The following is a 23,392-nucleotide window of genomic DNA, read 5'->3' on the forward strand; positions in this document are numbered from 1 at the left end:
AGCATTCCTGTCCACCTAGTATAGCACCACCCTTTGGTGCATAACATCAAAAAAAAATGGTGAAGGCTTAATTTACAAAATTCTCCAATACTTTTTGACAGTTTTCTTTGTTGCTGTTTTGACCCCGAAATAGCCGCTTTAATTTCATTCAAACTGAACCCATGGTTCTTTATTGTGGCATTATTTACTCTTTCCTCACAATTTATTTACTCTTTCCCTCACAATTTACTCCTCCCTTAAAATGTAAACGTTCCAACGTTGGTTCTTGTAGGTTATCCGGGCTGTGTGACCGTGGTCTTGGTATTTTCTTTCCTGACGTTTCGCCAGCAGCTGTGGCCGGCATCTTCAGAGGAGTAACACTGAAGGACAGTGTCTCTCAGTGTCAAGTGTGTAGGAAGAGTAATATATAGTCAGGAAGGGGTTGGGTTTGAGCCGAATCATTGTCCTGCAAAAAGTATCAAAGGTATCAAAGACTGGACAATTCTACCAACTATTTTGTCAGATTACAGAGAAGCCATTGAAATTCATAAACATCAGCACAACTTTAACAGAAAAGAAGAGAGTTTAAGAATGAATAGGGCTTGGCTTCCTGTCCTGAAAACCTCCAGACTAACAAAGAATACAGTCCACAATAGCCATGCGGATTAGCCTTGGATTCCACACATTAACAGATCACTTCAGGATACAATGGTTCCATATTAACATACCACACCCTCAGTAGCACATTATCTTGATACTTACAGGACAATGATTAGCACATTACCTTTGATACTTTTTGCAGGACAATGATTCAGCTCAAACCCAACCCCTTTCTGACTATATATTACTCTTCCTACACACTTGACACTGAGACACTGTCCTTCAGTGTTAATCCTCTGAAGATGCCTACCACAGCTGCTGGCGAAACATCAGGAAAGAAAATACCAAGTCCACGGTCACACAGCCCGGATAATCTACAAGAACCAATGAACTCAGACTGTGAAAGCCTTCGACAATGTTCCAACGTTACTCATGAGTCAATACACTGCAATGTATATAAAATTTATATTCCCTGTACACACGGGCTGCATATAAAGATTTATGTATACAAGGCAACTGACGGTGCAATCCTATGAAAAGTTATTTCAGTCTTAGCCCATCGAAATCAAGAATGAGACTGGCATAACTCTTCATAGGTTTGCATTGTTAATCTACAAAATGATTATCTATTATCATTGATAATCTACAAAATGAGACTACTGTCAGAATATACGAACAGATATAAAAAGGAAGTAAATCAGGACATTCACACATCCTTATGTTTTAATCTGTTGTTCAGCTGATAGACTAGACTATCTGTGTTTCTTAACCACTATACCACACTGGCTGTATTGCGTCCCAGAATTTGGACCTCACTCTGTTTGCTTTGACTGAGGAAGGATTGTTCTCTCTCTCTCTCTCTCTCTCTCTCTCTCTCTCTCTCTCTCTCTCTCTCTCTCTCTCTCTCTCTCTCTCTCTCTCTCTCTCTCTCTCTCTCTCTCTCTCTCTCTCTCTCTCATATCCAACTACACAGAACAAGGTCATTCATTTCTAACACAGAGCTCTCAAAAAACTAGCTGATAAATCAACTGGAGCAAATTATTTGGCATTAAATTATCCTTCTTCCTAGTGGCTGGAAGAGGAGAGGCGAGATGGAGTGATCTGCTGCCAACGTGAAGTACAGCAATAAATAAGCAGGGTGGCCAGTTTTTTTAACCTGGGGAAATTACACCGCTTATGAGAACGGGTGGGTTCAGAGCCCCTTTCCTTTCCTCCCTCCCATTGGAGATTGTATTGCATGGAAAGGGGGGGAAAAAACCCTTTGCCATTAGCTCCAATGGCGTAATTTATCATTTGCCAAGACATTAACACTAATTATTGCTTAACTCAGGTATGTAAACAATGTGTGCCCCTATTAGGGTGGTTGAAATGATACTTAATTTACAACACACGCACAAAACACAAAGCGTTTGGGGACTAATAAAACTGGCACATGATTGGTTGACCATAGTGAAGACAAAGCAAGGTTCGCCATCGGAAAAACAACAACCATGCACCTTAATTGGAATTTCTGTGACTACAGCAAAGAAAAGAGAAACATTTACCTTTTAGGCTCTTCTGAACTTCTAGCGCAATATCCAGGGCATTAAACGGCAAAACGGGATTGCTGGCAATTTGCAAAATTACTTCTCCTGTCAGCTGGAACGAAAACAACAACCACATCAGTGATCAAAATAATTCTAACATATTTTATAATTAAGCATCCAAAATCCAATGCCTGCACCCATGAACACGCAGCAAGCCTCCTCATTAATTTTCACTGAGGAGGCATCATAGCTCACAGAGATAAATGTGCTTTGAATTGCCCCCTTCCGTCAAAACGAATGGCTCCGCATGTCCGTTTGCATACAGCAGCACCGAAGTCCATCAGAGTTCATTGGATCAATGTGAACGCTTCATTTGAAACAGTGTTCTTCACCTGGTCCCGATCCAGCACTCTTTGCTAACACCAACCTGCCCTTCTGAATTTCTCATTGTATGTCTTTAGTGTATTTACCAATTAAGGCTATCAGCTAATTGATAACGCATGAAGTTGGCCGGTGTTCTACCTTTCACAGATCCATTCATCAGACTTGCGTATAGCCAAAAGGCATTGCAAGAGATATACCTTACCCTTTATTAACCAAAATTTAGCATTCTGTGTTGGAAGGAAAGGGTAACTTTAGAATTTTCTTTTTCATTCCCTAAGTAACAGGCTGCCTTGACCCAGATGGCCAAGGTAAGAATAATCATATCAGATCTCAGAAGCTACTTAGGATCAGACCTGCTTAGTACCTGGATGGGAGGCCACCAAAAATTCCAGGGTTGCTATGCAGAGGCAAGCAATGGCAAACAACCTTTGAAAGTCTCTTGTCTTGAAAACCCCACATAATCATCATAAATCAGCTACAACTTGATGACAAAACGAAAAAAAACAAAAAAACAAGCTAGAGCCAAAAATAGCCTCCAAATTTCTCTCACCCTTTTCCTTCCCCCCAAATACTCCTGATGCTGAAGGTACAGCTTTGTTAGATTTAGGTAAACCCTACCCAAAGACTAGTGATTTGAAGTCTATTCTACCTCATTATATTATTATTTACAGGGAGGAAATGGAATTTCTTGCTTCAGATATAAATTCCAACATTCAAAGTAATTTCCATCCTGCAAGGAGCACAGGACTAGAAACTAATATTGTATTATATGACATTTTTAAAAAAGGATATATAATTGCTACCAAGTCCAGTTGCTGCCCAGGAGAGCTACCTTTGCTTGCCCTCCTCTTCCAAACAAGAAAGACACTGAGACGGAGGACCAGACATAAGGTTTAGGGTTGCCAGCTCCGGGTTGGGAAATACCTGGAGATTTTGGGGTGGAGCCTGAGGAGGGTGGGGTTTGGAGAGGGGAGGAACTTCAATGCCACAGCGTACAATTGCCAAAGTGGCCATTTTCTCCAGGGGAACTGATCTCTATCGGCTGGAGATCAGTTGTAATAGCGGGAGATCTCCAGCCACCACCTGGTGGTGGTGTTGGTGGTTATATTACCACATACTGTAAAGATTTAGCCAGAATATATTTGGCATCATTTATGGCTGGATTCCTGTACTGAATTTCTCATCCTTTGGTAATTGTACAGAGGTGTCTGATTTTTCCTTCACCACCTGGAGGTTGGCAACTTTAATAAGGTTGCCAACCTTCAACGGGTAGCTGGAGTCCTCTTGCTATTACCCCTGCTCTGCAGGCGACAGACATCAGTTCTCCTGGAGAAAATGGCTGCTTGGGAAGGTGGACTCTACGGCATTACACCAAAAAATAACGTCCCTCCCCTCCCCAAACCCTGCCCTCCTCAGGCTCCACCCTCAAAATCTCCAAGTATTTCTCAACCTATAGCTGGCAACCCTAGCCAGGCATCACTGGGAGCCTCGTCTCCCAACCAGTCAGGGATCTTGAATGGCTATACCCTTTACACGGACCTTGCCATTTGGGGTTGCCCATAGGGTTGTCAACCTGCTATTACAACTGATCTCCAGCCGATAGAGATCAGTTCACCTGGAGAAAATGGCCGCTTTGGCAATTGGACTCTGTGGCACTGAAGTCCCTCCCCTCCCCAAACCCTTCCCTCCTCAGGCTCTGCCCCAAAACCTTCCCACCAGTGGCAAAGAGGGACCTGGTAACCCTAGTTGCCCACCTGTACATCCAGTTCAGAGCTGAATAGCAATTGTTTGGGCCTTTGGAAAGCTGCACAAATGGGTTAGAGATTTTAATAAGGTGCTGTTAATCAATAAAGCCCAATTAAATCCTATTTCAGTTTTGTGATGTCTTTGTTATGAGGATGGGCGGACAACGAGAGCAGACAAAGTTCAAATAGTACCAAAAACTCGGGATATCTGGAAAGGAGAGATCAATGGAATTTCTGCAGCGTCTCTTAAAAGCACCCAAAGAAACTTTGGGCGAAACACGCCCACAGTACAGAGATACAAGCAGTACAGGACAGATCAGCCTGAAACCCATATCCAAGCAAGGGCAACATCTGACGCTTTTAAGGTTCTCAAGGGGAGGAGAGGGATTCACAGAAGAAGATGCCCAGAGAAAAAAACTGTCATCTTCTGAGAAGGAGGGTGTGAAGGAAAGCTCTGCAGAAAAACAAGTTTTATGTTATCCCAGGGGTTCTGCAAAGAAACTGGAAAGCGAGATAGACATTTTTTTAAAAAAGGTGGAAAAACTAGCCAAGACTCTGCCGCTGCAACCCTGTTCCACAGCTATTTTGACTCCAGAGCAGCAAAACATTTCTCAGCCGCCCAGAAAAGACTCATGGTGGGTTTTCATAATGTCCCTCTTTATTTTGTTCATTTGTTTATTTAATTTATACCCCACACCCTCTCCCTGCAGGGGACTTGGGGTGGCTTACAATATTTAAAAGTACACTTGAAAAATGATAAATAAAAATAAAATGGAAATAAAAACAATAAACAGAACAATCAAAGCAATTAAAATATCAGCCTCAAAACTTGCTTGGAAAATAAAACAACTGGCCAGCCCCCCCCCCCCCCGGCCCAGTTTGTAACATTAGCCAAAGGTCGCATGATACAAAGGAGACTTACATGGCCTCTTATGTCTCTTTGCCCATTCCTTGCCTTAAGCATTATTTCATGCCATCAATTCCTGTGAGATTTATCTTTCTTAAAGCAAAACAAAACTCCGAGTCACCTTTCTATGGAAGTATTCAAGGCAACTGTAACAACACAACACAACGAAACTCTAGAAACCATTAAAGAGTCCCCTCAAAAGGGCAAAAAGAATGGAGCATTTAAGGATGTTTTTAAAAGTCAATGTCAGAACATGGGAACATACCCAGAAGGAAAAGCTTTCAGGGGGGGAAAAGGGATTTGCACTTGCAGGTGGAAATAAACAGAAAGCAGTGAGGAAAGATGGACATCATTGGGCAGGGAGTTCCAAAGTATGGGAATAATTACCCCAAAAGCTGAACTTCCAGAGATAGTGTTATTTTTTTTTTAAGGATTGCACTATGAACAAAGGAAGATTAAGCAAGGGAACAGTAACAAGACAATGAGTTGGACCCAGTGAGGAATTTCTGTAGGCTCAAGCATTTCCAACCATTGAGTGCAATTTTCTCAGCTTCCCTCTTCCATGGCAGCCTGAAATGCTCCTCCATATTTGCTTCCCTGTCCCCTAGGAACAGAATTCCTAGGGGGAAATGGCCACTTTGGCAACGGGACTCTATGGCATCGAAGTCCTCCCCTCTCCAAAACCCACACTCCTCAGGCTCCGCCCCAAAAACCTCCCGCCGGTAGAAAAGAGGGACCTGGCAACCCTACATTCTTCCAATGGCAATTGGGGGTCAGAGTTGGGTTGCTGTCTGTCCCGCTGCTGGCTCTTTCTTCTTCAGAGGCGTCTCCTGATGAACTAAGTCTGGTGGGCCTGGGGTTGCTGCCGCAGTCAGGTCCCGGGATAAGGCCATCCTCAAATATGACTCTTCAGGCCCCACCTGTAGCACTGATCCTGCCAAGTGTTGCAGTCTAAAAGTATTCTGCCAAGTAAGTGCTTTCTAGCTACAACACTGGATATGAAAATGGGTTGGCAATTTTCGGATGAGCTGGATTCCAGGTAGGTCTGCTTTTGACCCTAATATGATCCTGGGGAGGCCAATGCCTAGGGTTGCTTGGTCCCTCCTTGCAGGAGGTTTTTGGAGTGGAGCCTGAGGAGGGCACAGTTTGTGGAGGGGAGGGACTTCCATGCCATAGAGTCCAATTGCCGAAACAGCCATTTTCTCCAGGGGAACTGATCTCTGTTGGCTGGAGATCAGTTGTAATAGCAGGTTTCCAGCTAGTAACTGGAGGTTGGCAACCATCCCAATGCCAGGAATTCTGTTTCCAAAACTCCTTCTTTAGTCAACCCCATCACCAGTCCTACAGTTTCAGAGGTTCATCTGCTTCTTTCAGGTAAACTTTTTTCCCCCAACCTTTTGCGCTGCCAATGGAGTTGATTTGCCTAGCTTTGGACGTGTTGTTAAGAAAAACATGAGTCGTTTTGTGTGTGTGTGTTAAATAAAAAATAAACCTACCTAAATAAAAAAAAAAAAGCAACAGAGGAGAGATAGAAAAAATCTTACAACTATAAATCCATTTACAAATCTCATGGTGTCTTTTTTGGCATTATGTCTTGAGCACTTGATATGCGTGTTAATAGGGTAATTGTAGTGTTTCTTAAATCACGTATGTAAAATGTTAACCTGAAGAAATCAATCACAGGGAGGAAAGCTCAGAGCATTGATTTTGAGGGTGAGTAATAACTCTGCAGAAACATACATCAAGCCTGCATAATGCAGCAAGACGGAAAAGGCCACTGATTTCTTATTTATAGTCTTATTTTTGGCTATGCCATCCCAGGAGCATAGGAGGGAACATACATACAAAACAGATACGCCTCCACAACCAAACCTTTGACCCAGAGTTCGCTTCACTCTGTATTAGGGATTGCCAACCTCCAGGTGGAGGCTTGAGATCTCCCAGTATTACAACTGATCTCCAAGCGAAAGAGTTCAGTTCCCCTGGAGAAAATGGCCACTTTGGAAGGTGGGCTCTATGGCATTATACCCTGCTGAGGTCCCTCCCCTCCCAAACACCACCCTCCTCAGACTCCACCTCTAACTTCTCCAGGTTTTTCCCAGCTCGGAGCTGACAACCCTACTCTATATACCCACTATAATGGTTGTGATCCAAACAATGCCTTTAAGGCAGATCCATTGGCATTTGGGGTGTCTTGACTTTGAAGAGCATGTGTTCTGTGTGTGTTAAGTGCCGTCAAGTCGCTTTCGACTAATGGCGACCCTATGAATGAAAGTCCTCCAAAATGTCCTATCTTTGACAGCCTTGCTCAGATCTTGCAAATTGAGGGCTGTGGCTTCCTTTATTGAGTCAATCCATCTCTTGTTGGGTCTTCCTCTTTTCCTGCTGCCCTCAACGTTTCCTAGCATGACTGTCTTTTCCAGTGACTCTTGTTGTCTCATGACGTGACCAAAATACGACAGCCTCAGTTTAGTCATTTTAGCTTTGAAGAGCATAGCCCCTTCCTATGCCATATTACAAGCTGCTGTTGAGTGTATTCTGCTAAACATCACATTGTTTCCAAGATGCTTACAGTCTGGCTGCTTTATAATCTGTTCTTCCCTGGTATTGGGAGTCAAACTGACTAGTCTCAAATGTCTCAGAAATTCCCCTCCCCTCTTTTTGGCACTTTCAAATGTATTTGTGGGGGGAAAAATCTGAAAAGTTTTGGCTCATCTCTAGTTCCCGATGTTGGAATGTTTTAAAACAGTTGTTATACAGCCCCCCCCCCATTTTCCACATTCTTCACTCTCAAAGGCTGCAGTAAGATCCCTCATTGTGTTTTAAACTGCCGGTCTGAGAAGCTTCTAATTTATCACACGTGTAAGATATTGTGTGAGGTAAATACCCCACACAGAGGCTAAAACAGTTTGTGTTATTCCTCCTCTCTTCACAAACAAGGGGAGGAACAGAGTTGCCAGCTCCGTGTTTGAAAAAACCTGGAGATTTTGGGGTGGATCCTGAAGAGGGCGGGGTTTGGAGAGGGGAGGGATTTCAATGCCATAGAGTCCAACTGCCAAAAAGGCCATTTTCTCCAGATGAACTGATCTCTATCCGCTGGCGATCAGTTGTAATAGCAGGAGATCTCCTGCTATTTTGTTGAAATAGGTTGGCAACCCTAGGGAGGAAAGATGGTAGGATTCCATGGAGACATAGTTCCACACTGGGGATTCTGACTAGCAAAATATGTTGTTGTGCATGTGGTGAGCCAAGTTAAGTCAGAAGCAGGCCTAACTGGTAATAGAATGGCACAATCCTTCCGCTTTGGACATTTTATTTATTTAAAATGTGTGAGTGTTCTAGGGTGAGTGTTCTAGGTTGCCAGGTCCCCCTTGGCCACCGGTGAGATCCAGATTGGGAAACTCTTGGAGATTTGGGGATGAAGCCTAAGGAGGAGATATTTGGGGTGGAGCCTGAGGAGGGCGGGGTTTGAGGAGGGGAGGGACTTCAATGCCATAGAGTCCAATTGCCGAAGCAGCCATTTTCTCCAGGTGAACTGATCTCTATCGGCTGGAGATCAGTTGTAATAGCAGGAGATCTCCAGCTAGTACCTGGAGGTTATAAACCAATCACCCAGTGCTGTATTGAGAGATACTCAATCAAAACAACAGCACACTAAATATTAATCAAGTACAGTGTATTAATAACGAGATAACAAGAATGAAAAAGAATACCTCACTACCTAGAGCATGCAAACGTACAAATACAGAATACAAGATACAACAGATACTGAACAACACAATCACTAGAATTATATACAATATATACAATGGAAAAGTGAACATGGTCTCACAATTCACTTGTGCAAAATCAGTAGGGAAAAAATATTTTTGACCCGGAGTAGAACAATATTCACAGGTTTCGTTGGGAGCAGAGAAACCCTCCCTTGGTTTCACTCACAATTCTTATTCACCTTAGTAAAGGTTTGGAAAATGTCACAGCATGTAATCCAAACCTTTACTAAGGTGAATAAGAATTGTCTAGAAAGCTGCAAGGCTGATGAAGCCTTTTTGGTGAAACGCAAAGACTATCCGGGATCTGCGTTCTGTCTTGAGATTCTGAACGACTCCTTGTGAATTTGAACCATATTTGGACTGTGGTCCCCACCGCACGATTTACATTGCCCTTTTAAGGGATTTACTTCGACCTCAGGACCATGAGTGAAACCAAGGGCGGGCTTCTCTGCTCCCAACTAAACCTGTGAATATTGTTCTACCCGGGGTCGAAAAGATTTTTTTCTTTACTGATTTTGCACAAGTGAATTGTGGGACCACGTTCACTTTTCCATTGCATATATTGTATATATTTCTAGTGATTGTGTTGTTCAGTATCTGTTGCATCTTGTATTCTGTATTTGTACGTTTGCATGCTCTAGGTAGTGAGGTATTCTTTTTCATTCTTGTTATCTCGTTATTAATACACTCTACTTGATTAATATTTAGTGTGCTGTTGTTTCGATTGAGTACCTGGAGGTTGGCAATCCTAGAGGGACCTGGCAACCCTACTCAGGCTCCACCCCCAAAATCTCCAGGTAATTCTCAACCCTCCAGGTAATTCTCAAGGAGCTGGCAACCTTAGTTGCAAGTGCTGGGAAATTGCCGAAATGGGAAGGGTTTTGTTTTGTTTTTGGTCTGTGCTGAAAAATGTTTGTGAGAAATCACGAGTCATTTCAGCACATCTGAGATACTAATATCACCATTTTTGTAAAGAGCTGTGTGCCGACTAGCAGCGGCTTCCTGTTTCAAATTCGTTCATTAGCAATATTGACACTCCAAGGTTAAACGGTGATGCGTCTGTTTTTTAAGCAGCCATTTCGACAAACATCTCATCTGACAGGTACACTTTGGGTCAGCAGAGGGCTCTCCGAGAGAAGACTAGAGTAATTCAGAAGCTACTGTGGACGAAGGAGTGCATAATAATTCACAAGAGACAGCTGCTTCTGAACACGGCCGGATTAATCATTTCAATAAATGTTATAAATATTGTATGCATTTTTCTAAAAGGAAAATGTTTCACACACTTCCTCACGGCTTAAGAAATATTGATCAGGAAATCAAACGTTAATGAACAAGGCAGGTCCGACCTTCTTAAAAGGTAGAGAACACTCAGCAAGGAAAACTGTCAATACGTTAGATACCGCCTTATGTGGGAAGTCATAGGTCAGTTCAAAAACCTCCTGGCCCTAGGGTTGCCAACTGCCAGGTGGTGGCTGGAGATCTCCCACTATTACAAGTGATCTCCAGGCGATATAAATCACTTCCCTTGGAGAAAATGGCTGCTTTGGCAATTGGACTCTATGGCATTGAAGCCCCTCCCCTCTCCAAACCCTGCCCTCCTCAGGCTCCACCCCCAAAATCAATGGGCTTAGACTGGAGTAACTCTGCTTAGGATTGCATGGCCAATCAGAGAGGTGGGTGTAGTAAGTACTTTTCACAGCAGAGATTTGTGCTTTTAGCATGCACTCCTGGCATTTAGGCCTATTTAATTCATGTATAATAATAGCTATACAGTGCATAGAGGGAAAGGTTAGGCTTGCCAGGTCCTGTAGCTCCATCGGCGGGAGCTTTTTTGCAGCTCGCGACGTGCACACGCCTGGTGCAATGCGTGCGTGTGTCCCATGCTAAGCACCAATGTCACTTCTGGATTTACTCAGAAGCGACACGGACACTCTATCAATCTCTGCCAAAACTCTATGGGTTTCTGGGGAGGTTGCTAGAGCGTCCACATCGCTTCTGGGTAAACACTGAAGTGACGTAGGCATGTTGCGCGAGTGCGCGTGCACGTGTTGCCCACCGGCCCTTAGCTGGTCGACAGGCAGCCCAGTGGATTGGCGGGATTTTATCCACCACCACTGGACACTTGGCATCCCTAGTAAAGGAAGTCCCCTGTGCAAGCACTGGGTCATTACAAACCCTTGGGGTGACATCACATCCTAATGTTTACTAGGCAAACTGTGTTTACGGGGTGGTTTGCCATTGCCTTCTCCAGTCGTCTACACTTTACACCCTGCAAACTGAGTACCCATTTTACCGACCTCGGAAGGATGGAAGGCTGAGTCAACCTTGAGCTGGCTGCCTGAAACCGACTTCCATCGGGATCAAACTCAGGTCGTGTGCAGAGCTTTTGACTGCAGCACTGCAGCTGTGTGCCACGGGGCTCGATACAGTGTGTAGGAGATGTGAATAGGCCAGAAATAGTCATGCAACTTAAAAAAAAAAAACATTGATCACATATGGTTCAAAATCCAGGATGGGGATAGGTAGCCCTTTAAAGGGTATACCTGTTTATGCTAGGCATTTAGAAGTGAATATGTGCCAAAGTAATTGTCCCTAATACTTTGTCCATCCAACTGTAGAGTTATGTTGCCTTGGTTACCTTGCGCAGGCTTCAGAATGACAGATATAGAATAATATTTTTTAAACCTGAGCAATTATGCATAATATCTTTCCCATAAATCAGGGTGTTACTGATGTAAGGCAAATGACATTTTGAATTCCTGCTTCCCCATGATCCACAGCTGACTCAAGGGAGAAAAAAAAAACAGTGGTGAAAATACAAAGTCAGGTCTTTTTAATATTAAAAAAAACTGTTGCAGAAAGCTGTAAATGGAGGCATGATGGATGAGGTGGTCAACAACAGAGAGATGGTCAACAACAGAGCAAAATGAGTTCAGAAGCTCATCTGTGTCAAGTCTCGGAAAAGAAATAGAAAACAAGTTGTATATTATGTACACTCATAGTCTACTGTTTGCCAAAGAGGTTTGTTCTGATCTTTAAATATGATTGAACATCAGTCAAGTTCCTAATAGTTGATTATATATTTAGCAGCCTGCTAAGATACAATAAAGAACAAATGCACACACACAACTTTAAGGCATTAAGAGGGGAGTGGACATGTTCATAGAGGAGAGGAGTATTCTTGGCTACTAGTAAAAATGGAAACTAGTCATGATGCATACCTATTCTCTCCAGGATCAGAGGAGCATGCCTATTATATGAAGTGCTTTGGAACACAGGCAGGATAATGCCGCTGCAGTCATCTTGTTCAATCCCCAGCATCTCCAGTTTTTTAAATAAAAAGGACCAGGTAATGATGTGAAAGACCTCCCCATGAGACCCTGGAAAGCAGCTGCCAGTCTTAGTGGACAATACTAACCTTGATGGACCAAGGGTCTGATTCAGAATAAAGTACTATCGTACGTTCATCTGTAAGTGAGAGGGAGAGCAAGAAGAAGAAGAGTTGTTTTTTATATGCCAACTTTCTCTACCACTTAAGGAAGAATCAAACCTTCCCTTTCCCTCCCCACAGCAGACATCCTGTGAGGTAGGTGGGGCTGAGAGAGCTCTAAGAGAGCTGTGACAAGCCTAAGGTCACCCAGCTGGCTCCAGATTAGAGACCATTGCTCCTAACCACTGCTCTTAACCACTACACCACACTGGGCAAATCCTGCCTCCCTGTACCCATTCTGCAAGTGGGAATTTAATTGTCTAATCAGAGATCCTTTGAATGACCATACAATCACACCCCAATCTTTCTGTTGTGTATATCAATTAGGTGGGATGTACACTTCACTATAGGGTTGTCAACCTCTAGGTGGTGACTGGAGAACTCCTGGCATGACCACTGATCTCCAGAAGACAGAGATCAGTTCCCCCTGGAGAAAACAGCCACTTTGGACGATGGACTTTGGAAGGTGGGCCTGTCAAAGTCCCAAACCCCACCCTCCTCAGCCCCCCCCCCCCAAACTCCATGAATTTTACAGCCCGTAGCTGGCAACCCTGTTCATGTATCTGGTGATGTGAGTTCTGACTCTTGAAAGCTGATGTTGTAACAAAAATTGAAGGCTCCTGCTTCATTTTGCTGCTACAGACGAACCCAGCTGCCCATCTGAAACCTTGAATAATGTTTCACCATTACTGGTGTTGGCAAGCAAGCAAGAACACAGAGCCCCGGGTTTGGGGGGTGGAATTCACATTGTTTGCATGGCTTGCAAGAGAATATCCTCCGAGGAAAACAAGCCTGACATTAGGATTCATTGGAGACATGAACTAAATAGGCAAGAGAGAAAGCTCACGCTGGAGTCTGCAAAAATTGTAATGTCACCCACATTGTGTTGGGCATTTCAGTTCACCTGAGAACTGCATGTACGGTTTGCTTCTCTTGGAACTTTTTATGTGTCATCTTGAAGAATGCAAGTTGTGAAGTGGCCTTTAAAAGGCTTTAGAAAATGTCATTCCTTCATCTATTAGCCATTTAAGCCGCATTACTGCTAAATCTCACATTATGATTTCACATACTCAGGACTACATTTGTGTATCGGGAATACAGGGCCGCACAACGCCTTCTTCCCCTACGCCCTGTCACCCAATTTTTTTTGTCAGTCATACTATGGCACTTTTGACTGCCTTCAAACTAAAGCTATGGTGTGCCTACAGATACTCCATTTGAGAACATTCTCTCCAGTTTGTTTCGAAATTAGTTTTGATGCAAAATTTAAGTTCATAGAATCATAGAATCATAGAATTGGAAGGGACCACCAGGGTCATCTAGTTCAACCCTAGTTCAAGCACAATGCAGGAAATTTACAACTACCCTCCCCCCACACCCCCAGTGACCCTTACTCCAAGCCCAGAAGATGACCAAGATGTGTTCCCTCTCATAATCTGCTTAAGGTTATAGAATCAGTATTGCTGCAGATGGCCATCTAGCCTCTGCTTAAAAACCTCCAGGGAAGGAGAGCTTACCACCTCCCGAGGAAGCTTGTTCCACTGAGGAACTGCTCTAACTGTTAGAAAATTCTTCCTAATGTCTAGACAGAAACTCTTTTGATTTAATTTCAACCCGTTGGTTCTGGTCCGACCTTCTGGAGCAACAGAAAACAACTCGGCACCCTCCTCTATGTGACAGCCCTTCAAGTACTTGAAGATGGTTATCATATCCCCTCTCAGTCTTCTCCTCTTCAGGCTAAACATACGCAGCTCCTTCAACCTTTCCTCATATTATTTGGTCTCCAGACCCCTCACCATCTTCGTTGCCCTCCTCTGGACACATTCCAGCTTGTCTACATCTTTCTTAAATTGTGGTGCCCAAAACTGAACACAGTACTCTAGGTGAGGTCAAACATAAGAACACAGTCTGACCAGTGGTCTATCTAGTCTAGCATACTGTTCCACAAAGTGGCCAACCAATTGCTCCAGAGAGTCAACAAACATGGCAGAAAGGCCAAAACCTGATTTTGCCTCCTAGCACTGACACTTGGTATAAAATTTATGTACTCGTTCATATCATGTTTATGAAATGATGACGTGAGATTCATACCTTTAAAAAGGGTCATACAGGTAAAGATAGTCTCCTGTGTAAGCACCGGGTCATTAATGACCCATGGGGTAACATCACATCCCAACGTTTCCTAGGCAGACTTTGTTTTATGGGGTGGTTTGCCAGTGCCTTCCCCAGTCATCTCCCCTTTACCCCCAGCAAGCTGGGTCCTCATTTTACCGACCTCGGAAGGATAGAAGGCCAAGTCAACCTTGAGCCGGCTACCTGAATCCGATTTCCGTCGGGATCGAACTCAGGTCGTGAGTGGAGCTTTTGACTGCAGTACTGCCACTTACCACTCTGTGCCATGGGGCGCTATAAAAAAGGGCCATAGGGACTACTTAATAAGACACAGAAGGATATGTATTCATAATCTATTTACTTATTCAATACATTTTAGGACACTTTCGCCAAAGCTTCAAACCTACTTCCATCAAGCTGTGAAATAAAATCCCATTCAAATAAGAGAACATAAAGCAAAACATTTAAAACATACTAAAATTCATGAGAACGATGCAGAAAGCAAAGAGATGTGTTGCATCTCTTGTGAATCAAGCTGAAGGCATCCTCACTCCAATGGGCAAGCATTTGAAAACCTGTCCATACTCAACAGAACTTAGGGAAGAAAGGTTAGCCCCTCTGTCTGCAGTGAGAAGGGAGTTAAGGGATCCATCCAAGGTACCTGAATCAATACAGAGCCCTGAATGCAATCATACAAAGTAAGTGGCATCCCTCTGGTGCTGACCACTCCCGCATGGAAGACTGGCCACACATGAACTAGAAGAACATAAGAAAGGCTATGCTGGATCAGACCAAGGCCCATCAAGTCTAGCAGTCTGTTCACACAGTGGCCTCTAGGAAGCCCACAAACAAGACAACTGCAGCAGCATTATCCTGCCAGTGTTCTACAACACCTAATATAATAGGCATGCTCCTCTGATTCTGGAGAGAAAAGGTATACATCATGACTAGTATCCATTTTTACTAATAGCCATGAAGAACAGTTGGTTTTTATACCCTACTTTTCTCTACTCAAAAGCAGCTTACAAACACCTTCCCTTTCTCACAACAGACACCTTGTGAAGTAGGTGGGGCTGAGAGAGTTCTCAGAGAGCTGTGACTAGCCCAAGGTCACCCAGCAGGCTTCATGTGGAGGAGTGGGGAAACCAACCCAGTTCTCCAGATTAGAGTCCACCACTCTTAACCATGCTGGTTATCCAAGTCCAGTGTTTGTGTTTATGGGTCAGTTAAAAAGGCTTGTAAGAACCATGTGGTTCTGCATTGCCACAATATATTGGTTGCAATGATGCATTTGTAATATATACTTTACAGCACTCTTTAAGAGAGTGTTTCTAGTTTGAACAGAGAACTGAAGCTCACCCACATGCAGGAAAATAGTTTTGATTCACAGTGATGAACGTTAAGCATCATAGGATCCGTTAAATAACCAGTGCAGTGCCCTTCAGGGACAGGCCTGATCCTCAGGAGCCTGGGACCACACGAGTGATGTCATAAGTGTAGCAACTGTTTACACGTACAGCCATAACCCTACAACACTGGAAGACTAACAGCGCATTCCTGAAAGGAATGCCTGCGCCAGGGTTAGAAGGCAAACTAGCGGTGTTGCCTCCTAAAGAGGTTTCGGCAGTGCTGAAACCTCTGCCTGGCGCCAAAAAACAGTGCAACCCTCATAGGGTTGCGCGGGAGATACGCCATATCTTAACAAAAATAAAAAGGGGTGTTCCCGAGTTGAAAGTGCTCGGGAGGCCGACTAACCTCAGCCCTGCCCCGCAGCCAGCGCCGTTATGCCCCGGAGGCTGGCGGGAGGCGGGAGCCGGCGGGAGGAGGTGGCAGTCAGGGAGTGGCGCCCAGCTCTGCACGCCAGCGCTGGGGCCACTCACACCGGCGTGCGCCTTCTGGGCCCTGGCGGTGTGGGCCCCTGTGCCGCCGGGGGCCGTAGTCGGCCTTCTAAGGGCTTTAGGCCCATTTTTCAGGAATGGGCTGTTACTGGGCTCTAAGGGGAGCAGGGAGGCAGAAATGGCAATGCACAAAGTACACCTCCACTTCCGGCCAAAACAAAAACCCCAGAAAGCGAATCCAACCAATCTCTATGTTAAAACCATAGAGATTTGTTGGATTCCTAGAGAGCCACCATGTCGCAGTGATGTCATTTCCAGTTTTTCAGCTGGAACTGATGTGCACTGCGTGACAGCATTTCCCCCCTTTTCATTTTCTCCTGCTGCTCATTCCAGCAGCAGGAGATCGGGAAGGGTTGGAGGAGGCCTCCAACTGGAAGCAAGTAAGTGGCAGCCCGAAATTCTCTCCCCGGGTACCGGCAGGAGTGCATGCTCCCATCTTAGTTCAGCACAAAGGATGTTTTTACTAGGCCAGATGTCTAAATTGCTCCACATCCTTCCTTGGTGTACAAGCAACTGTCCTTTCCACTCAGTTCATTGTACTCTCAGACAGCTGAAATACAAATCCCCAATGCGAGTCTTCGATGGTAACTACATGCTGTTTCCAATGGAAACTACATGGGTGAAACCAACCATTCGTTAAAATCTTGGATGTAATCAGATAGACCAGAAAAAAAAAAATGATTGTGGACAAGAACAGCTTGTCACCAGCGGGCAAGCCTGCCTCCCAACATGACTGCTTCTCCTCTGACCTCTTGATCCTTGTCCTTTACAAGCCATGCTTGGGAATTACAGTTCCTAACCTCGAGAAAGACAATGGCTATCTTGGGTTCTCGGGTGAAAAAGAAAACCCTCTCACCTCCAGGCTTTTCAGTGGATTCCACGAGATTCAAGTACTGAATATTTTAGTCGTGTTCAGATTAGGAGGGAAGGGGGAATCGATGCCTCTGAAGAGCAAATTGGTGCGGATAGCTGGGTGATTGGATGATCAGCTCACACCCGATTGTCCCAATTAAAACCAGTAACCTCAATGGTCAAACACTTTTTTTGCAAAATTTGTCACTTACAGGCAAAGGAAGTTCCTGACTGGGTTCCCTTGATGGTTGTTATTGAAATTTGTCTCAAGCTCCAAGCCAAGAAGCTTAGCATCTCTAAGGTAGTTTCTTGTCATGTTTGGTAGTAAATCACAAATAAAGCTTATTGAGTAAAGCTTATTGAGTTATTGAGAAGAATCATAGAATCATAGAGTTGCAAGGGACCTCCAGGGTTATCTAGTCCAACCCCCTGCCCAATGCAGGAAACTAATAACTACCTCCCCCAACATCCCCAGTGATCCCAACCCTCCCCCCACTTTTTTGTGGAGGAAGGAAAAGAAGCACATGTCCTTTGTGGTCCTGGCCAGATCACTGAAATGCCTTACTTGTCAAGAATGGAATTGCTTGCCATTTGGGGAGGGGCTGTGGCTCAGTGGTAGAGCATCTGCTTGGCATGCAGAAGGTCCCAGGTTCAATCCCCGGCATCTCCAGTTAAAGGGACTAGGCAAGTAGGTGATGTGAAATACCTTTCTCTACCTGAGACCCCGAAAAGCCACTGCCAGTCTGAGTAGATAATACTGACTTTGAAGGACCAAAGGTCTGATTCAGTATAAGCCAGCTTCATGTGTCCTTTCTTAGAATCTGTGCAGTTGGATGAGTGACACTGGAGACATTCCCTGCTTTTTGAACCTGTGTCATCTATTCACTAAGTCATCTCAAGAACTGATGGGAGGATTAGCCAGGTTCATGGGCAGACACCAAAAGCACACAGAGACATCTAAGTAGTCTCAACTCAACTTTTAACTTTTGGAGATGGCAGCAGCAGCACGGCACAGGGTAGAGGGGTAGCAGTGAGATAGGAGTCTTATTATGTGAGAAAGCAGTCCAGTCCCACATTTGCATGTATTTTTATGTATTAAGTATTATGTTGTTAGCTGCCCTGAGACCAGCCTTGGCCGGGATAAAAATCTAAATAAATCAATAAAAATATGGAGACATTAAAATTCACCTGGATGAAAACAGATAATTTGGGGAACAATGATTATATGCAACATACTAGTCCAGTCTTGTTACAGATTGGAAGCTAAGAAAGGTTGACCACAGGAAATACTAGTATTGGAGACCACCAAGGGAGACTAGGGACACTACTCAGAGGCAGGCAAGGGAAACCACTTCTTGCCTTGAAAACCTGATAGCATACGGGCCTGCCTAAACCTCCCGGACGGGATCTGGCAACCCGCTATGCAGGCACTTGACTACTGGGCTGGCTGCGCGCCCGCCCCAAACGCTATGGGACGGTCGCTGCGCACTCCGTTGTCACGGACTTGGCCGCTCCTGCGAGTGCCGTGCAGCTAGCAGCCAGGAAGCAGATGCAGGGGCAGCCTCCAGTGAACCTGAGAGAAGCCATGTTCCTGTACAAAGTCTGTTCCAGCCGCAGCCATGTCAGGAGAAGCAGAATGTCACGTAGTCAGTGTCAAACACCCCACCCCTCTTGCAACATCCACCGCTTAATGGATCGTCAGCAGCAATCCAGATATCAAGATGAGCCGTTCCTCCAGCTCCGCAGCAGTGATCCCAGGACGTTTACACAGATCGCACTTATTGTTCCAGTGGGCTAATCTCGTCAGCAGAGAATTTCCAGTTCATCACGGGTTACAAAAGCCATCGGAATTAGAATAGATTTCCAAATTCTCACTACCCCACCCCAGTAGCCACAGCTTAATCCTTTGTCACCTTTTTGCCACCTGGGAACCTAGGAGGGGTGAAACCCTCTCCCCTCCCCCCAGAAAAACAGTATATCTGGTGTGCCCCCAGCCCATATCTCTCTCTTGGATCCCAATCTTAGGTCTTTCCTGGCATCTTTGCCGTTACTCTGTTGGTTTGGTTTGTGCAGCCTAGCCACGCTCCCTCCCGTCTTGCTGGTCAAGTCTACGGGACCCCCTGCCCCCATCTCGGCTTTTACTTTTCAATCTGTCTTAGTCTATGTGAATTTGGACAACACCTCATCTAGATACGGTAAATATACCCAGCCAATGACCTCCTGCCACGTTGGCAACTGTGCTTGTACTACTCTCTTGATATTCCTAGACTCTCTGTATGTTTGTGTGCATCACTGAATTGAATGAGAAAAGAGATAAACATTATTTAATTTGGAATCCATTGTCTGTCTTTATTCAAAGTCTCATTAAACGGATTTTGGTATAGCTGAGTACGACCCCGCTATAAAAATACATAGTTACCGATTGCTCAGCTAATTTCCCCATATAAAGGAGCAATTCGGCTAACAAACCCCATGGTGCCAGGGTCACCATGACTCAGTTGTGACCTGACAGCACATGATTATTAATGAAGGCAGTGGTACAAAGCACATCTAGGCCCTGGCCTGGATGGCCCAGGGTACCCCATCTTGTCTGACCTTGGAATCTAAGCAGGGTGAGCCCTGGTTAGTATGTGAATGGGAGCTGGGTACCCAAAGGTTGGGTAGAGAAAGGTAAAATAATGTTATGTAGAAATATATTTATTTTAGGGCAATAAAACTGTTTTATCAGGTTGATACTAGCATGTATACTCTGTATGGGAGACTAATATAGCTCAGAGTAGAACAACTTGCAGGCATTCTACCTTAGAGGGCTTTTAAATTTGAAAATTAATATGTAAGTAATCCAAATACCTCTATAAAGTATTACCAACTTTATTAATATTGAACATAAGAACATAAGAAAAGCCATGCTGGATCAGACCAAGGCCCATCAAGTCCAGCAGTCTGTTCACACAGTGGCCAACCAGGTGCCTCTAGGAAGCCCACAAACAAGACAACTGCTGCAGCACCATCCTGCCTGTGTTCCACAGCACCTAATATATTTGGCATGCTCCTCTGATCCTAGAGAGAATAGGTATGCATCGTGACTAGTATCCATTTTTACTAGTAGCCATGAATACTCCTCTCTTCCATGAACATGTCCACTCCCCTCTTAAAGCCTTCCAAGTTGAATTGAGACTAACTAGTCATTATCTTTTATTCTTTTCAGACACCCCTACACACATACCTGGCCTTTTATAATTATGTTTATATATTGTGATACATTTGTATATTGTTTGTGTGTGCATTATATGGGATTGTATCTGACCACTGATGAAGGCCAGTTGGCCGAAATGCGTATCGTGTGTGGTTTAAGTTTTTCAACCTTAATAGTTGCTATTGTGCTTTGTTTTATCATTTTCAATGTTTCTAACCCTGATATAAGAACCCTAAAATAAATATATTTCTATATAACATTATTTTCCCCACTCAATCTTTGGGTACCCAGCTTTTGATTTTTCACGTTGGGTCTTCTTTCCCCCCGTTTTTTTGTTTATTGACCATAGTACTTGGATGGGAAACCACCAAGGAAGTCCAGGGTCTTATGCAGAGGAAGGCAATGGCAAACCACCTCTGTTCACTTTTTGCCTTGAAAACCCTACAGGGTTCCCATAGGTCGACAGGAACTTGATGGCACTTGCCACTACCACAATGCACATCTAACTTTCATACGCACAATCACACATGGGATTCAGATCTGTATCGTTGTGAGTTGAAATGTCTCTGTTTCTAAAAGGGGAACATTATGAGTCTACATGCGAAGTGCATGTGAGGTTCAGCAGTTAAGATCCACTTTGCAAAAACTGTCCGGTTAATCCATCCCTCACAAAAGACATCACAGTCAATGGTATCCCATTGAAGGATACATAAGTATTTTGCACAATTAGCTGTGTGAAGCAGTCTTCCCTCATGGAAAGCAGATTCTCTGGTTAAAGCATGATTTTTTTTTTCATGGATCATTCTTGAGCAATCTGCTTCACAAAGGAAATAACTGCTCCATATGCAGAAAAGAATACCTGGACTGCAGCCCAGGAAAATTAATGGAAGACCTGAAGACATGTGACATTCTGCTGCTGCGTGACTTCTGTGGACACCCCGCTTCACTCAGTTCCTTGGCCCACAATCATCTTTCATGCCCGGCCAAAAATTGCCCTATTTGTTTGAATAAATATGTAAAATCAAACTGTCCTGCATGCCCCTTGGCACACCTCCTGTTGATCGACATGGGCACACAACTGTCCCTAGAAGCGGCACAAGAGTTATATTCACCTCTCTCCTGCCGCTTCAGTAGGAATGCTTCCAAAGTTCTGCTCGTTTACCTTTCTCCCTGGATTTCAACATTCGGAATTACTTGGAACCAAGACATTATAATAACCCTCCATAGAATCACAGAATCATAGAGTTGGATGGTACCACCAGGGTCATCTAGTCCAACCCCCTCCACAATGCAGGAAATTCACAACTACCTCCCCCCCACACACACACCCAGTGACCCCTGCTCCATGCCCAGAAGATGGCCAAGATGCCCTCCCTCTCATCATCTGCCTAAGGTCATAGAATCAGCATTGCTGACAGATGGCCATCTAGCCTCTGCTTAAAAACTTCCAGGGAAGGAGAGCTTATCACCTCCCGAGGAAGCCTGTTCCACTGAGGAACAGCTCTAACTGTTAGAAAATTCTTCCTAATGTCTACATGAAAACTCTTTTGATTTACTTTCAACTTGTTGGTTCTGGTCTGACCTTCTGGGGCAACAGAAAACAACTCGGCACCATCTTCTATATGACAGCCCTTCAAGTAGTTCAATTTTTTTTAAATAAACTATTTACTTTACATGTGCAATTTACTACATTTTCCAGCTCCTTCCATTCATTTACATCTTTTACACCTCTGTGTTACCAATGCAGACACATGTGCATTACTAAACACTGCAAAAAGGCAACCTGGATGTGATTTGTACATTCAGTAAGATAAATAGTACTTTTGTAGGCTGTTTTACCAATGCCAAGGACATGTGTAGAATCATAGAATCATAGAGTTGGAAGGGACCACCAGGGTCATCTAGTCCAACCCCCTGCACAATGCAGGAAATTAACAACTACCTCCCCCCACATCACCAGTGACCCCCCCCCCCGCCATGCAGGATCCCACAATCAAAGCACTCCTGACAGAAGGCCATCTAGCTTCTGCTTAAAAACCTCCAAAGACGGGGGCCCCACCACCCTCCGAGGCAGCACATTCCACCGTTGAACAGCCCTCACCATCAGAAAGTTCTTCCTAATGTTTAGGTGGAATCGCTTTTCTATTAGTTTAAATCCATTACTCCGTGTCCTAGTCTCTGGAGCAACAGAGAACAAGCTAGTTCCCTCATCAACATGACATCCCTTCAAATATTTAAACATGGCTATCATGTCTCCCCTCAACCTTCTCTTCTCCAAACTAAACAAACCCAACTCCCTAAGTCTCTTGGCATAGGGCATGGATTCCAGACCTCTGACCATTCTGGTCGCCCTCCTCTGGACACGCTCCAGCTTGTCAACATCCTTCTTAAATTGTGGAGCCCAAAACTGGACACAGTATTCCAAGTGAGGTCTGACCAATGCAGAATACAGTGGTCTTACAGTGGTAGATGTACACGTGTACATCTTTTATAAAGTCAGAAACAATCGTGATGAATCAAAACATACCATCACCCCGAGACTGTTTTTGGAAGGGTTTTATCAATCCACATGTGTGTACTAGAAATGTAAAGGAAACAGGTTTACTGAAGGTACTAGACCTGGCATTTGTTTTAGTAATTCTCTGTGTAAAACCTGAAGAACATTATTAGTATTAAGGAAGAGTATTATTAGAGAACCTATTAGAGAATCTCCTTATATATCCATAAGACCAAAAAACCCTGATAGTTCAGGATGGTACTTGTAGGTTATCCTGGCTGTGTGACCGTGGATTTAAACTATGGATGTATTTGGACATCACAATTGAAAATTTGGATGCACTGATTATCTCTGGATTTTGGAATCCTTTCCCCACCCCTTCCCCCCTCTGGCCATATGTTTCCAGGGACATCAGGGAGGCAAGAACAAT

General features: G+C 44.2%; 1 protein-coding gene across 1 annotated transcript in view; it reads right to left on the reverse strand.

Annotated features, from left to right (window-relative positions):
- NAALADL2 (N-acetylated alpha-linked acidic dipeptidase like 2) overlaps positions 1-23,392 on the reverse strand; it is a 438,734-nt gene that overhangs the window by 39,390 nt on the left and 375,952 nt on the right. Inside the window, exon 11 of the mRNA XM_056850172.1 lies at positions 2,124-2,217. Coding sequence (XP_056706150.1) covers positions 2,124-2,217 — 94 coding nt within the window. The remainder of the gene's footprint in view (positions 1-2,123; positions 2,218-23,392) is intronic.

This window comes from Euleptes europaea, chromosome 5, assembly GCF_029931775.1.
Source record: "Euleptes europaea isolate rEulEur1 chromosome 5, rEulEur1.hap1, whole genome shotgun sequence".
NCBI classification, from domain to species: Eukaryota; Metazoa; Chordata; class Lepidosauria; order Squamata; family Sphaerodactylidae; genus Euleptes; species Euleptes europaea.